At 44.0% G+C, this 16283-nt stretch overlaps 1 protein-coding gene across 1 annotated transcript in view; it reads right to left on the reverse strand.

Moving 5' to 3' along the window:
- Nucleotides 1-7686: 7686 nt before the first annotated feature.
- Nucleotides 7687-16283, reverse strand: part of ETFA (electron transfer flavoprotein subunit alpha) — a 124516-nt gene continuing 115919 nt past the window's right edge. Inside the window, exons 11-12 of the mRNA XM_037833317.1 lie at nt 13667-13747; nt 7687-8070 (exon numbers count right to left, since the gene is read on the reverse strand). Of these exons, the coding sequence (XP_037689245.1) occupies nt 8032-8070; nt 13667-13747 (120 nt within the window). The 3' untranslated portion in view covers nt 7687-8031. The remainder of the gene's footprint in view (nt 8071-13666; nt 13748-16283) is intronic.

The following is a 16283-nucleotide window of genomic DNA, read 5'->3' on the forward strand; positions in this document are numbered from 1 at the left end:
ATGGCCACCTGGCACTGAGAGCCTGCAGAAAGGGACGTCCAGAGAAAGAAGGCCGGGCAGTTCTGCTGCTGAGCCTCCCTGCCCTTGCTCCAGGAGGGGGGCATCAGCCAGGCCCTAGTCAGTGGCAGGTCTCAGTCCCAGCAGCCCTGTGCCCTCCATGGGTCCTCAGGGGCCGGCTCAGCTACGGGGCAGGTGGGGCTCGGGCCTGGAGTGCAGGAGATGGAGAGTAAAAGCTTTTTGGCTTTCACGGCTCCCCGGGGCGCCATAGCACAGAGTTATGGCTGGTGGTCAGCTGGGGGCTGGTGGAGAAGGAGCCAAGCACTCCCGGGGAGGTCTGCAGCTCTGGGAAATGGCTCCCCCTTGCTTGTCCGCCCTTTCAGAGTCCACTCTGCTGGCCCAGGGGAGCTGGTCTGCATCTCTTTTGGAAGGCAGGAAGGTCCAGGTCCCACCACTGTCCGTGGTGAGTTGAGAAGAGGGTGTTGACGACAATAATGGCTACAATGACTATAATAGCGCTTCATCCCCGTTGTGACAGGTGCTCTGAGCAGTGTTTGCTCTTTATCACAGCCCTGCAAAGCAGGCCCCATTTCCCCTGTTCTACAGAGAAGACTGTGGCCGAGGATGATTAAATGACTTGGCCAAGAGCACACAGCTAATTAGTAAACCAGAGTGGCAGCCTTCAAAGCCGGGTGAAATGAGCTGCCTGGAATCAAACCAGGTGCCATCAGGAGAGCCAGGAACAGAAATCAGGATTCCAGACCCTGGCAGAGGCTGTCCGTCAGCCTGCACAGCCCCTCAGCCTTGCTGCTGGAGCCCTGAGGGGCCTGTCCTGTGGGGCAATCTTGGCATGGCAAACTTGGCATCAAGTGAGGACAGCAGGGTGCTGAGCCTGCATGCTGGTGGCTGGCCCCAGGGGGCAGAGCCAGAGTCCTGAAGCCCTGGCCACAAAACCCAGCCAGGCCCAGAGAGCTGCAGGCCCTCCCTGGTGACACAGCTGGCCTGTCTCCCGCCAGCCCTGGGCAAGGCTTCTGGCCGGCCCAAGGCTTGGCTTTTCAGATAATGTCACAGACTGGGGGGTTTCACAGCCCCTGTGTGGCTGGAGGCTGGCAGCCTGGAATTCTCTTCAGTGTGGTGGGGTTCATTCCAGCCATTGGGAACTCCCTTCTCACTCCAGGAGACCCACTGACGAAGCCAGGGTCATGAGAACAGGGCTCATGTCCCACTGCTGCCGCCACGCTCCTCTCTAGTGGGGAGACTGGGAACTGTGCCCTGCTCCCGGAGAGCTGTGAGAGCCTCAAAAGAGATAAGGAAGTCTTCTTAAAAGAAAAGCATCTTACCAGTAAGCCAACAGGACACTGCCCCACCTAGCACCTGCATAGAGTTGTTCAACGAGGGGCCGAAACAGCCAAACCCAGGTTTTAAATGGACATCCCAGGGCTGGAGAGAAGTCTGGATTGCCCCCAGACCCCCACCTCACCCCCTGCCTCACCCACCCCAGGTGCTGCTGTGCACATAGGGTGTGTCGAGGCCTGGGCACCTGGGTTCTCAGCCCAGCCCTGCTTCTGGCTTGCTCTGTGGCTCCAAGCAAATCCTTGGGCCTGCTTCCTCCCCCTGTACAAGAAGAGAACTCCTGGGCCCCCCAGCCCTGCTGGGATAGTTGGGATAATGAATGACATAATGGAAGGGAGAACCCTTTGAGAACCTTTCAAGGGAGACACAAACACAGGCTTCCTTGTTAATAATAAATGCCTGGGGTGTTTCACTGCCGGCCCACATTTGCACTTCTGAGGAAGGCCACCTAGGAGAGGCGTGGTTATTTCATCTGCTGCCTCTGATAGTTTGGTGGGGGGTGCAGGGGGGGGGGAGCGTATGGGTGCTAAGGCTGAAAAGACAAGTGCCACCACCAGTCTCCCACCCAGCCTGTGGCCAGCCCAGGCATTGTCTGCTCCTCTCCTGAGCAAATCCCTGCTTGCACACTCCTTTGGCTCTCCTGTAAACAGTACCTTAGAGTCACCCCAAGTTAGGAGAGAGAAACTGTTGTTGCCCAGACGGGAAGTATAGTTTCCGTCTTTCTCTCCCTTTTCCAAGACAGGTTAAAAACCTGTTTCCCTGGCATGAACCAAGAGAAATTCTTAATCATCCTGGACTTTTTTTTTTTTTTTTGGCTCCAGCGTTGAAAAGTTTGGTGATACCTCCTGGTAAATGGTTAATTTAATTATCCAAAGAGAATGATGGAACATTTGCTGCTAAAATTTATGGTAAGGTACCAAAGAGACAGGCCTGGCATGATTTTATGCAGAGCCCCAGGCTGCTGCTTAGGAGAGCAGGTTGCCTATTCATTCTGAAACAAGCAAATGAAATTGACTACCCCAGAGATCAATCAGGACATTAAACACTGTGATGAATGTGGCAGAATTCTTCAAAGTGTGAGATTTACAGGGCACCTTTCACCAAGTGCTCCAGGAACCTCCCCAACATCAATTAGGCCTTGTAACTCTGTAGGCTCCCCTCTGCCTCCACTGCCTAAAGAAGGGGCACGGGGCTTTGCTAAATGCCACAAAAGATAGCCAGACTGGATCCAGATTCTGGTACAAAGACCCCTGCTTCCTTCAATAAAGAGCAGTTCAGAATGGAGGAATGTCAGGCTAGAAGGAGACTCGAGGATCAGGGTGCAACTCCTATTTTCCAGAGGAAGAAATTTGAGTTGTCTGTTCTTGGGTGCTTTTGTACCTGCCCCATGGTGGGCCTTCTGTCTGGGATGCACGTCCTCATTTGGTGGATTCTGGACACTCCTTCAGGTGCTCGGCTGGGCTGTCAACCTCTCACCCCTCGCTCCCTCCACTTCAGCCCTCCGCAGCCAGGCTGGCTCGGGCGCGTCCTCAGTGCTCCCACAGGACTCAGGATGGAGAGTAGTAGACTTTGGCCTATGGTCACCACTTACCCGCTGTGAGTTCTCAGGCCAGTGTTTTAAGTTCTCTAAGCTTCCGCATTCTCATCCGTAGAGTGGGGAAATACTACTACACCTTGTAGGATTACAAGACTTAAATGAGATAATGTGTGCAAAAGGCTCAGGACAGCATCTTGGACATAGAAAATCCTCAAAAATGGTTGTTACTGTTTCTAGCTACCTACCCTGTTTGGGATCTGCCCACACATACACAGGTTAAAGCTTGAAAAATTACCTGGTCCAAGCCCCCATTTTACAGATGGTGGAATGAACCTAAAAGGAGAAGGAACGTGCCTCTATCAGACAGTGACACAGCTAGGATGAGAACTGTCACAGTGGCCAGCCCCCCAGTGCTCAGCCCTCCCTGGGTCCCCAGGTCCTAAATGCTCCCTGTGCAGTTCCAGGCTGGGAGGCGAGCAGCAGTAACCTGCCTTTAGCCAATGGCCACTCGCAGGAGGTAAAGAAGGTAAAGCTTCACCAAGGCCTTACCTCTCATTACACCCAACACCACAGACAGTAACTGTCAGCTTACTTTCCAGTAAATTCCTAACTCCATCAGTGTCCCAGGCTTCTAATGCCAGGCATTCTATTTTGAGGAAATGCGAACCAGAGGAGAGTCCTGGAGAAGCTGGAGGTGTTGGAAAGCAGCACGGTAGGCTGTGGCCTCCAGACCTGGGTTCCAGCCCTGGTGACCTGCCTCTCAACCCACTGTTGTATTAGAAGGCACCAGACACATAGTAGGTTCTAAAGTAATATTTGCCAAGACTTTGGGTTTGTGTTCCAGTTCCACCACTTGCTCTGTGGCCTGGGGTAAATCACCTCCTCTCCTGAAAGCCGGATTTCTTCAGTGCTTCCTACCCTTTGCCCCTCTGATAGGGTAATGTACATGAAACTGCTTTATAAACCAAGGATTATCAGCAACTCTTCTTCATCTGGGCTCCTCATAAGGAAAGATGAAAAATACTTGGAGCTATCGGGAAATTGTGGCAGTATTTTACCTTATGTGGGCTTTTTACAAGCCTCCTTTAGCTCAGCAACAGCTAACCAAATCTGTCTGTCGTGATCAGCAGTTCTCCAGGCTCCCCAGCTGCCTGAGCCCACTTTTACGTAGCCCCAAACCAAAACCCCTGGCGAGAGACAGCTGACCCTCCCTCTCAAGCTCTGCCAGCTGCACGGCTCTCCCACTGCCCTGGGAGGAAGGGCTGCTCCTTGCCAGCCTCGCCCACAGCACTGAAGCCACCTTACGGTCTCCAGGGAGCCGTTCTGTAACCAAAGAGCTTTCGGCCAAACCATCCAGGCATCAGGCCAGAGGATTCCTGCAACAGCCTCCTAATCGCTTCCCTCCTCTCCTCCTCCCTAGCTCTGTCCTGAATATACCATGAGGTCAGTTTCCTCCAGGTGCTTGTGTGCCTTCCTCAAAAATCATCAGTGGCTCCCAGTTGCAATTGTGGCAGGGCCCCAGGAAGTTAGGCAGCTCTTTGTGGAACACTCTTGACAGACATATTTAATTCCAACATACAAACAAGGAACACACTTATCAACTAGCAGAAAGTATTTTAACTATTCAACAAAATCACAACCTCACATGTCCACAAGTCTGTGGGTGGTCAGTGGTTGCTGACCTCCTGTGTTAATATCCACTTGCCACCTATCCATTCACTTTGGCATCTGTTCACATTCCTCACAGGACAAAGGGTAGCAGCCACCAACGTTTTAAAAAATATATAGGTGAGAAGAACACAAGATTGAGAATAATCTATTAATGTTTACTTCCTGCCAATCAGGAGATAACTTCCATGGTACCATCCCTGCTCCAGCTCCTGAAATGGTAGTTCCTTGGGGGCAAAGTTTGAGAACCATGGGCCTATGAGGATAAAGGCCAAAGTTCTTGGCCTGTCAGTCAATGTCCCCTAAATTCTGGCCCCAACTACCCCCCACCTTGGCCCGTTTCCTGGCCTCCCTGCTTCCACCCCTCTGATCTGTTTCCACTTTTGCCCCTACATGCTAAGTTCAAAGCCTCTACCCAAGGCATGGCCATGGCTGGTCCACTGAGGGTGCCCTCTCCGGGTCGCTTACACTTGTGTCTGTCTCTTCTTTCCTGGTGGTTGCAAGATCCTTGAGGGCAGAGGCTGCGCCTCAGCCAGCCCATATTCTCAGAGCGTGGCAGCTCACTGTTCTCCCTGCCAGGGCCACAAGCCACTCACAGCAGTGGCTGAGCCAGACTCTTCTAGGTGTTTGCTTGTTCCACACAGCACCACCATGAGTCAGAGAACCCCACAGGGAGTGCTGCCCACAGGACTGCTGCGGGGATGTGGGACCCAGAGAATGCTGGAGTCTGTCCGCACGCAATGGCTGAAAAGCTGAGACCAGAGGCCTCACTGGGCCTCAGTCCACAAAGTGAGGTGGTTTTTGCTTGACCCAGAGACCACAGGGAGCTATTCAGCTCTGTGCTTGCAGGGCTGCACTACTATGTGCGTGGTTTTTTTTGACATCTCTAGGACTCTGTGTTCTGCCGAAGGGTAGCCAGTCACCAAATCCCCAGGGATTTGTGTGAGGTTAACTAAGGACCTCAAAAAACTAGGGAGAAAGGCAGGAACCATACACACATACTAAAGAAAGCTACCTTAACGTTTTCCCCACATTGCTTCCAGAGCTACTGCTCTGGATCTTAAGGGAAGGCTCAGGGGCAGGGTCATAGGAACTGACAGCTTGGTCTCCAATAAAACATATAGATAAAAGGGTGCATCAAGTTGCACCTTCTGGCATACACAACAATTTCATTCCAACAACTTGCCCCCACCTCATGCACCTGAGTCTTTAAGGTAAATCCCAAGTAGGGACTCAGAGAGGCTTTTGAGTTGAGTAAATTCTGCTGGAGAGATGAGCCCAGACCACCTCTCCTTGACAACCACTGTCCTGGCTGTGTTCCCCACCCATCTGGCACGAAGCGCTTGGCACTTAGCACAGTGAGTCTCTCTGCTCCGTGAGCCGGGGTGAGGGAGAATCTCCGACTGGTGAAGCTGCTGCTCTGGAGATGACTGTCTGGTCCCAAATCCCGACTCTCACGTATAAGCTCTCTGAATCTGGGCGACTTACATAACCTCTTCGTGCCTCAGCTTCCCCATCTCTAAAATGGGGGTAATAACAGTACTCACGTTGAGAACTGACAGAGTTTACTATGTGAAAAAGTGCTAGAATAGTGCCTGGCATATAGTAAGTGCCTTACTTAATGCTGCTATTATTATTATCATGTTATGTTATCATGAGGCAAGCCCCTAGAGAGAGGGGGCTGTCGGCACCTCAATCTCCACAGACCCTCAGGATCTAGCAGAGATTTTGGTCCATAGTCGTACCCAGTAAACATTATTTCAGTGAATAGCTGCCTGGGGCTGGGGCAGGGAAATCATGACAGGAGAGAGCCAAAGGGAGAAAATCCAACCAGCTCAACCCTGGAGGCAAGGAACCATGCTGGGAGCCCCTCCCTGAGTCAACAAACCCTCTACTGGGGGAGCTTCTACAGCCACCACCTTCACCCTCTCCTGCCCCTCAATTATAGGGTCCAGTGGGAATGAGGGGTATGTGCAGAAGGCCCTCAGTCAGGCCAGCTCTTGGGAGAAGCCTGAAAGACAGCAACAACTCACGGGAATTACTTACACAAGGGTGATTCAAGCCCCATGGCCTTGGGCAAGTCACTTGCACTTCTTCACTTCAACTTGGTGCCTCAGTATCCCTATCTGTACAAGGGGGCTGAACCAGATGATCTCTCAGCACTGACATTTTAAGAGTCTATGATTCTAATGTAGAGTGTGTTAAAATGACGCTATTTGCAAAGGGGCATCGTTTTACTCCTCTCCTCTCACCTCATTAAAAGAAGGCTGAAATGCCAGAGATACTTAACTTCTAGAAGTGTTTCACAGAAAGTGACTGTGACACAAATCAGAAAGGGTTCAATTAGTCAGCAGATGCAGGCTGGTCCCCTCTGCACCTCCCTCGTGTATCACTGGCCACGTCCATCTCTCTCCTGCTGTTTACTACTGCCACTACTCCAGATCTGTGGTTCTTTTCACTCTACCATGGCCTGCTGGTTCCTGGCCTCACTGTGACTGCAGACACCTGCCCACACCTTCTTGCAGGCCTGTCCACAGCATCGGCAGCCTGTCCTCGGGCCTCCACCCACACCAGCCTGCAGCCCCCGGTGGGACTCTGAGCCTGAGTACGAGTTCCAGGTGGCCACAACGTGTGGCTGCCTTTCTATGAGAGCCCAGAGGAAGACAAGGAAGAGATCAGGGGACAACAGAAAAGCCAGAGCATGTGCAGGAGTTTAAACATTTATAACATATGAAACTATCTGTTTGCAGAAGGGGCCATACTGTTCAAAGCAGCCACTGCTTCCCCATTCCCCTCTTCTTAACAGACAAATTCCTATAAAGTGACAAAACCTTAAAATGAAATGAAAAATTAAATTTAAGTTAAGCCAACTAAATGAATCCCACAGGTTCAGGTTTAAGTCAGGTCCACTTTTGTCACATTAGCTCTAGTTTTCTGAAGACTGGAGCATCTTTAGGATAATATCACGCTTTGTGGCCATGATTTTTTAACTATGAATTTGCCCATCTAGTTCCATTCTTCTCTGAGATATGCCGTTCAACAATCAGATTAGGTTGATAAGGCTGGTGAGAACACTCATGTTTACAATCTTACCTAAAACATACAGCTCTCCATGAACAAGACCAGCAAAGAAAGAATAACGAATGCAGTTTTATTCCCTCTCTTCAATTTTTTCTCTCATTAAGGAGCAAGGCATATTTCTGGTAGTAGTTTTAGAGCTGTGGAAAGACTTTATTACAGATAATATTAAGGACTTAGAAAATTTCAAAAAATAATTGTTTAGAACCACACATAATTAAAAAGAAAAAAAAAATAATAGTCCCATAAAAAAACACTCTGGCATCTTATAGAATTTTCCCCTCAAATTATGAAATTTAGCTCTCAAGCTTTCCAATGATTGTTATAATACCCATGACTTTCTATGATTTCAGCTGAATACTTTGACACTGTTTTCCTTCTTAAGACATGATCATGATTCATTTTTTCTTCAATAGCTCAGTCATTTCAGGAACTACCTGCAAATTAAAAAGAAAAATGGGTAAGGAACTTGAGCCTTCACTGTGATCACTATCATAGCCCCTTAAAAGTACACGGAGGCCAAAAGAAACACAATGCAAATCACAGCAGTGTCCCATCTCCCCCACCCAGAAACCCCCTCTCCTCTATGGGGAAACTGCAAACCCTCTGAGGGAGAGACGCCCTGGACACAGGGCTGGCAGGGCCGAGAATTCCACTCATTTTTGTGTAACAGGCTTTATTTATTTATTATTTATTTATTTATTTATTTTTCTCCCTTTTTTTTTTCTTCATTACTCCAGGAAGCAAAAAAAGAGAGACCCCCAGATCCTGTACTTCATATCCCCTATCATTTACTCCTAGCATTGGTATGATACATGTGTTACTGTTCATGAAATAATATTGATACTACTGTTAACCATAATCTATAGTTTTCAGTAGGTATGTGATTTCCCTTATACCACTCTATTTTTAACTCCTTGTAATAGTTTTGTACATTTGTTATGGTTCATGGAAAAAACTTTTTCATGTGTACTGTTAATCACTGTCATCATCTACGACATGATTCACTGAGTTATACATTCCCATGTTTTAACCTCTGGCTTTCCTTCTATTGATATATATGACTCTAAACTTCCCCTATCAACCACACACACACACACCACAGTTCAGCATTGTTAATTATACTCACAATAATGTGCTCTCATCACCTCTATCCATTTCTACTCATTTAAATTCAACCTAGTTAAAAATTCTGCACATCTTAGGCCAGTGCTCCCCATTCTCTAGCCTCATTCTATCTCCTGGTAACCTATATTCTCGATTCTATATCTATGAGTTTACATAGTATAATCAGTTCATACTAGTGAGAGCATATATTTGTCATTTTGTGTCTGACTTACTTCACTCAACATAACGTCCTCAAGGTTCACCCATGTTGTTGCACGCATCAGGACTTCATCCCTTCTTACTGCTAAATAATATTCCACCGTATGTAGATACTGTATTTTGTTTATCCATTCATCAGTTGATAGATACCTGGATTGTTTCTGTCTTTTGATAACTGTGAATAATGCCGCTATAAGCATTGGTGTGCAAATGTCTGTTCACGCCCCTGCTTTCAGATCCTCTGAGTATATAGTAAGTAGTAGGCCTGCCAGATCACAGGGCAACTCCATATGTAGCTTCCCTAGGAACCGCCGAACTGTCCTCCACAGCAGTTGCACCATTCTACATTCCCTCCAGCAGTGAATGAGTGTTCCTATTTCTCTACATCCTCTCCAACACTTGTTCTTTTCTGCTTTCAGTAGTGACCATTCTAATAGGTGTGAAATGATATCTTACTGTGTTTTTTTTAATTCAATTTTATTGAGATATATTCACATGCCATACAATCATCCACAGTGTACGTCAATTGTTCACAGTACTGTTACATAGTTGTGCATTCATCACAATTTTTGAATCGTGGTTTTGATTTGCATTTCCCTAATAGCTAGTGAAGAAGAGCCTCTTTTCATGTCTTTCTAATCATTTGTATTTCCTCTTTGAAAAATGTTTATTCATGTCTTTTGGGCCATTTTTTAATTGGGTTGTTTTCTTTTTATTGTTGAGTTGAAGGATTTCTTTATATATTTTGGGCCATTTTTTAATTGGGTTGTTTTCTTTTTATTGTTGAGTTGAAGGATTTCTTTATATATTCTGGGTATCAAGTCCTTATCAGATATGGGATTTCCAAATATTTTCTCCTATTGAGTCAGATGCATTTTCAATTTGTTTTTTTTTTAAATGTAGTAACATATGTACCATAAAATCTGCCACTTTAACCATCTTTAAGTAGCATTAATTACATCTACAATGTTGTGCTACCATCAACACCATCCATTACAGAACCTATTTCACCACCCCATAACAGAAACTCCACACCCATGAAGCAATAGCTCCTATTATTCCCCCTCCTGCTAGCCCCTGGTAACCTCTCATCTACTTTCTGTCTCTATACATTTTCTTATTCATATAAATGGAATCATACAATATTTGTCCTTTTATGTGCCTTGGAGGCTTTTTTGACATAACCACAAGCCTCAGGAAGGTACCACAGAAAAACAGTAACTCCAATTTTTCTTGTTAGAGAGCAGCATGTATACATTTTACCTTCAAGTTTCCCCCAGCATTCTTCTTTCTCTCCATTACTGCCTCTCCTTCAAAGTCCACAAAGGTCTCTAGCTTAGCCAGGCTCCTGTCAGCCACCTCCAGCATTTGTTCTCTTGCTCATTCACTCACACAATCATTTCACAAACATTTTGGTTGCTGCCTTGGCACACATTACTATAATTTGATGCACATAAAAATGAGCTGCATGTGAACAATCAACATCACCGTCCTTTATCAAAATCAAGGCCTTCTTCAGTGCTAACACAGAGGCTGTTCAGCAGACACAATACGAAACCACAGAGAGGGGAAACTGACAAGTTGGCTCCAATTTTTAAAAGGATTAATTACTAACCCCTAGCCTTGGCAGTTCAGTGGAGCTGCTTTGTGACTGCCACGCAGGCGAGGACAGTTATGCACGGAGACTGCGGAGAATATTCCACAGAGCTCACCTGGAAACCAATATCAATTACTCAGACTTTCAAGGGGCTGTCAGCTGCCCTAGCTCACAAAGATCCCAGTTGAACTCGCCTCTGATGAACACAGCCTCTCAATTATTTAAGAGTGCTACATTTCCATTAGGTGGAAATAATGTGTTCGTACAAAATTTATTAAGGAAATTGTTGACATGTTGTTTCTTCCGAATGTCACTTTGTCTCCAGCTTATTAAAAGGCCCATGTTTACCACGGAGCCAGCAGGCATTAGCTCAGGGGCAGCATTAAGTGCTGGCACCACTTCTCCTGGCTCTCGTTGGTGGAAAGACCATGAGCTCATGCCAGGCACACGGATGACATGCTAAACGACCCTCATGTGGGGCCTTTATGTTTCATGAAAAATAGGCTACAGCCCGATTTCTTTCCCCAGGAGTCCAAACATTAATTTGATTTGGAACATACAATTTTTGAAAACCTTACAGAATGTCCCTACCACACTCTCGGGGTGGGGTGGGGGGGGGAAGCAAAATGGTTGGGGGACTTTCTTTCTCCATCATCTATGTCCTTTTTATTATACTAACCTCAGACTTTCCAAGCAAACCACACTAGGCCTTATTTAGAAAAAAGAAAATGCCAACTCTGGTTCATGAGTGTCTGATGGCCTGGGTATGCTGAAAGATCTGGAGTCATGTTTCTATTCTATTTTAGGTATTTCATCTCCCCACACAGGAAGCTCAAATGAGAGTGAACTTGAAGTTTAAAGAAGGACAATTTACTGACATAAGTCAAAATACACTTCTGTTTACCCCTTTACTTAGTACTTCCTCCTCAAGGTAAGCACTGAGGGAGATAGGAAGTTCAGGCCTGATCTCTGCCTGCAGGAATCTTCCCCACCTGAGTGAGGAGACGAGCCTAAAAACACCTGTTCAGAAATGTGCTCATCTTATCCTGTAGGGTAGGAGGAGGATAGGAAGAACAGCATTCAGTGCTCCAAATTCAAGAGTTCTGAAGAAGGATTAGGAAAATTCCTAACATCAACGTGGAGAAGAAAATGATTCTGGGCAAAAAATGAAGCATCAGAGATAAACACACAGGTTTCAGAAACAGTAAAGAGATTAGAATTACTCTAGTGAATAGCTGTGCTGGGGAGAGGTGAAAAGGAAGGTTTGAAAAAACAGGTAGTAAAACACTCAACAAACTAGGAATGGAAGGGAACTTTCTCAACCTGATAAAGGGTATTGATGAAAAATCCACAGCTGAAAACATACTTAATGGTTTAATGGTGAAACACTGAAAGCCTTCCCCACAAAATCAGGAACAAGATAAGGCTATAGTTCCCCCTATTTCCTACCCTTACAACAATTGCAACAATTTAACATTGTACTGGAGGATCTAGCCAGGGCAAGTAGGCAAGAAAAACATATAAAAAGCACCCATATTGGAAAGGAACAAGTAAAATTATCTCTACTTACAGATGACATGATTTTGTATATAGAAAATCCTAAGGAATCCACAAAAATTAGAACTAAAACATGAATTCAGCAAGCCTACAGAATACAAGATCTAAATACTACAAACAAATAATCCAAAAATGAAATTAACACAATTCAATGTATAATACCATTGAAAAGAATAAAGTACTTAGGAAAAACTTAACAAAAGTTGTACAAAGCATATACACTGAAAACTATAAAAGACCAGTGAAAGAAATCGAAGAAAAACTAAATAAATGGAAAGACATTCCATGTTCATGAGCTGGAAGACTTAATATAGTCTAGATGGCAATCTTCCCCAAGCTAATCCACAGATTCAACACAATCTCTATCAACACCTCTGTTGCCTATTTTCTTCTTTTAGAAATAGACAAGCTGATCCTAAAATTCATATGGAAATGCAACGGTCCCAAAATAGCCAAGATGATCTTGAAAAAGAAGAACAAAGTTGGAGGACTTACTCTTCCCAATTTCAAAATTTACCACAGAGCAACCGTAATAAGACTATGTTGTCCTGGCTCTTTGGGGGGCCTCCTAAAGGGACGCAACAGCCCTGTCCTAGACCCTACCTGAAGGCTGGGCCACTACCAAGTAATCCCTGAGCCTTCCTTCGTCACTGAGCCTACAGACATGCTCCCAAAGTGCAGCTCATTAGTTCATTTGGACCATATTCAGTGCTGGTCAAGTCAGGATGACAGGCCAATCCTCTCACCAAGGAGACCACCCCGGCTCTGTTCTCAGGCTGCAGCCTCCCCGTGAGGCCCACCACTCCTCATCAATCCCTGCACCAGTGGTTTCTGCACAAGGTAACCCAGAAACTTGCAGGCAGGCAAAGGGGACAAGAGGCTAAGTCATGCGAGAGCTGTGACCTTTAACTATAATCAGGTGCTGATCGACATCACTAATCAGAGTATTTCTCTCACTGGCAGGGCAAATACTGGGGTGATGATGGGGTAGAAAGAACACTTACAAAGTGAAGAGTGTGAGGAGTGGAAGGTAAGCATTGTAAGCATTCTCCCCTGCACCCATCAAGTGAAGAAGGCCTTTAACTCCCAGACACAGCAGGCAGAGCATACTTGTTGAGTCAGATCTCTTGAAAAGCTACAGTATTCTTGGCAAATCTCAAAATGTAGGGAGTTTAATGTGAATTTCTTTAAGGTACCTGCCAAATACAATACTAGGTTATAATTGCTTGAGTTAACTCACCCTGTGTAGCATAATTTAGCATGAGATGCAAAGAGCTGTGAGAATATTTTAAAGGCAATGGACTCATTTTTAGGGGAAAGTTAAAATATTCTATAAATAGCATGTATCTATTAGGGCAACTTCACTGTAAGTAGGTCAAAATTATGACCATATATTAATTGTATAGAGACACACACAGACAGACACAGACATACAGATAGATAAACATACACCCACACACACGTTTTACCATAATAGCTTCATCCCTGACCAACCCTGAGAGGTTCTAGGATAACGATGCAGATAAAGGCCATCTCTCTCAGAGCCATCTTACCTTAAATAAATCTGCGACTATTCCATAGTCTGCCACTTGGAAAATTGGAGCTTCTGGGTCTTTGTTAATAGCCACAATTGTCTATGGTAAAACAAAGAGTTTGGCCTTTATCAAGAAAATATACCACATACATTGATGGTTCTACTTTATGTCTCTTTACAACAAATTAATATTTTTATAAATGTCTACCAAGTAAGATCTATTTGATGCATCTCTGGTAATACTGTAAATTTATTAGAAATTTCTAGGTTGCAAAGTAAAAAAATATCTCCCACCCCCACTACCAGCCCAGTTTTTGAAAGTATTAAAAAGGTTTAAAAATTTTTTTAAGTTCTTTTTTTGACTTATGAAAAAAAAAAAGATTGATATTAGATGAAAAAGTAACAAATTCATGCCCCAATTCACAGGCTTTGTACTTTAAATTATTTCTCCCTTCATATATTCCAATCCATTTATTATTTAAAAAATATTATCCTAAGTCTATTCTGAGAAGATAAAAGCTAACTATCTAGTTAGCCTGTTAGTAAAGAACTTTGAAACAAAACATTTTAAATTCTTATGTATGCAGCAAATGTATGTAATAAAACAAGCAAATTACTGTATCTCCTGTGAAAATTACAAAAACTTTCTCTTATCTCTTATAAAAATATTTTTAAATATGAAAGCTTATAATGATAGATTATTAATAGTATAAGAATATTCATGCAAGAAGGTGCTGTGGTTATAATTATTCTATTATTAACAGCAGATGTATTTATATATTACAAATAGTTCAGGATTCCCCATGGATGCCTCTAACACCATTGTAATTAAAGTAAAATTAGAGCTTTTACTCTAATATGGTATTAAGTTATTTCAATAGATAGTAGATTATAATAATCCAAATTTCTAGAAGTAAAATTAAGTTTCTACATGCCAGTTAATGTATCTCATGATTATAGCTGGAACACATTTGGAAAGTGTTTTGATATATTCTGACTTAAAATATAGGACACACAACATACATGTAATTCCTTCTGAGGCCCTGAAGAGTGCCTCAAAGCGATGGGCAGAATATTGCAGAATATCTGAGACTGGGACACAGTGAAGTCCAAGTAACTGCCAATCCAGAGAAGCATACATATATATATCTATATATATATAAAGATGCCACGGTAAGAGACAATAATGATGGTTTCAAATATAAGCCTCAAATTCAAAGTCACAAGGACAAATTTTGAATTGCAGGTATTAATTTGCATCGAGGTGTTTCTCTTCTGAGAAGGTGTAGCCTTCTTCAGAGCTACTAGCAGAGATTTATTTAATTGATGATGGCTAATGATTCTCCTGGAGGCCACCTAGTCAAACATGTGATAGTTTTATCATCTGGAAGCTTTTCCATCCCAGTATATAAAAGCTATTTTATTTAAAGAAACGGCACATAGCTGCAGGCAAGGAACCACTAAGGTATTTAAGAAAAAAGTTGCAAGGTGGTTACAATTTTTCAGATTACTAAAATAATATTCTTGAATTAGCAACTGTAAATAGCTTATGATAAAGTCTTGCTTGCACCCTAAAGCTCTCCTAAAATCTCCTTAAAAGTTCACGCTCTTTCTTCTTACAGAATTTTTAAACCCACAGATTGTATTCAACCATACGGATATGTAAATAGTTCAAAAAGTGTTTTCATTTACATTTACTCATTTGACACAACAATTCAGTCTCCTATTCTTCCCACTATACCATGAAGCTAATTAAAATTGCACCTTGTATGCAGTGCAACTATCAGATTTATCCCATTTTAGAGCTGAACCAAAATTACTCCTGGACACTGTTCTGCCTCCCATAGAAGACAGTGACGACAAGGGATATTTCGTTTTCATTTAAAGCATCCCAGCTAGTACAAGGCACATGCTTAAAAATATCTGTTGATTGGATGGAGGGACAAAGTCTTGGCTCAAGCTTATTCTAATGGATGGGCCCCACAACACTGGTCCCCTTACTTCAATCAACTGTTCCCTATTTGCTTTGACATATACTATCTAGTCCTTCCCTCCCCAAGCGAGTCCTGTTGGTATGAAATGAGAATTTTCCCCTAAGATCTTCTTGGCAGGCAGAATCTTCTATTTTATAGAAACAGAATTCTACATGTGTCTGAATTGATCTTGATAAAAATATATTTTAAGGCTGATGGGTTGGAGTAGTTTTTTATCCTTTAATGCAGCAATCACATTTTCCCCACTGGCACAGCTGTTTCCATAGCTCAGTAAAGCAACCTGCCATCCAACTGTGAAATCTGACTGGTTTTGGGCCAATTCATTCAGAGGCTACAAGGAAGAAGTGCATGCATTTCTTCAAGTTAGAAGTTAAACCTCTTAAAAGTTTTATGACCTTTTATATCAAGCTTCCATCTGAATGGATAAATGCAGAAGAGTCAGAGGCATCTCTGACTTCATGAAAGACTCAGTTCATAACTCAAAACCATATTGTTATGCATGAATTAATGTGTCATATTCTGAAATATATGTTTCAGAGTCATTACGCAGGACTTGAAGATATAGTCCAAGCAGCAAGTTAAAATCAAGTGTTTCCTCTGTATGTGGTAATTTTGACAACTGCTGAGTTATTAAGATGGCCT

This window comes from Choloepus didactylus, chromosome 4 (assembly GCF_015220235.1).
Source record: "Choloepus didactylus isolate mChoDid1 chromosome 4, mChoDid1.pri, whole genome shotgun sequence".
NCBI classification, from domain to species: Eukaryota; Metazoa; Chordata; class Mammalia; order Pilosa; family Megalonychidae; genus Choloepus; species Choloepus didactylus.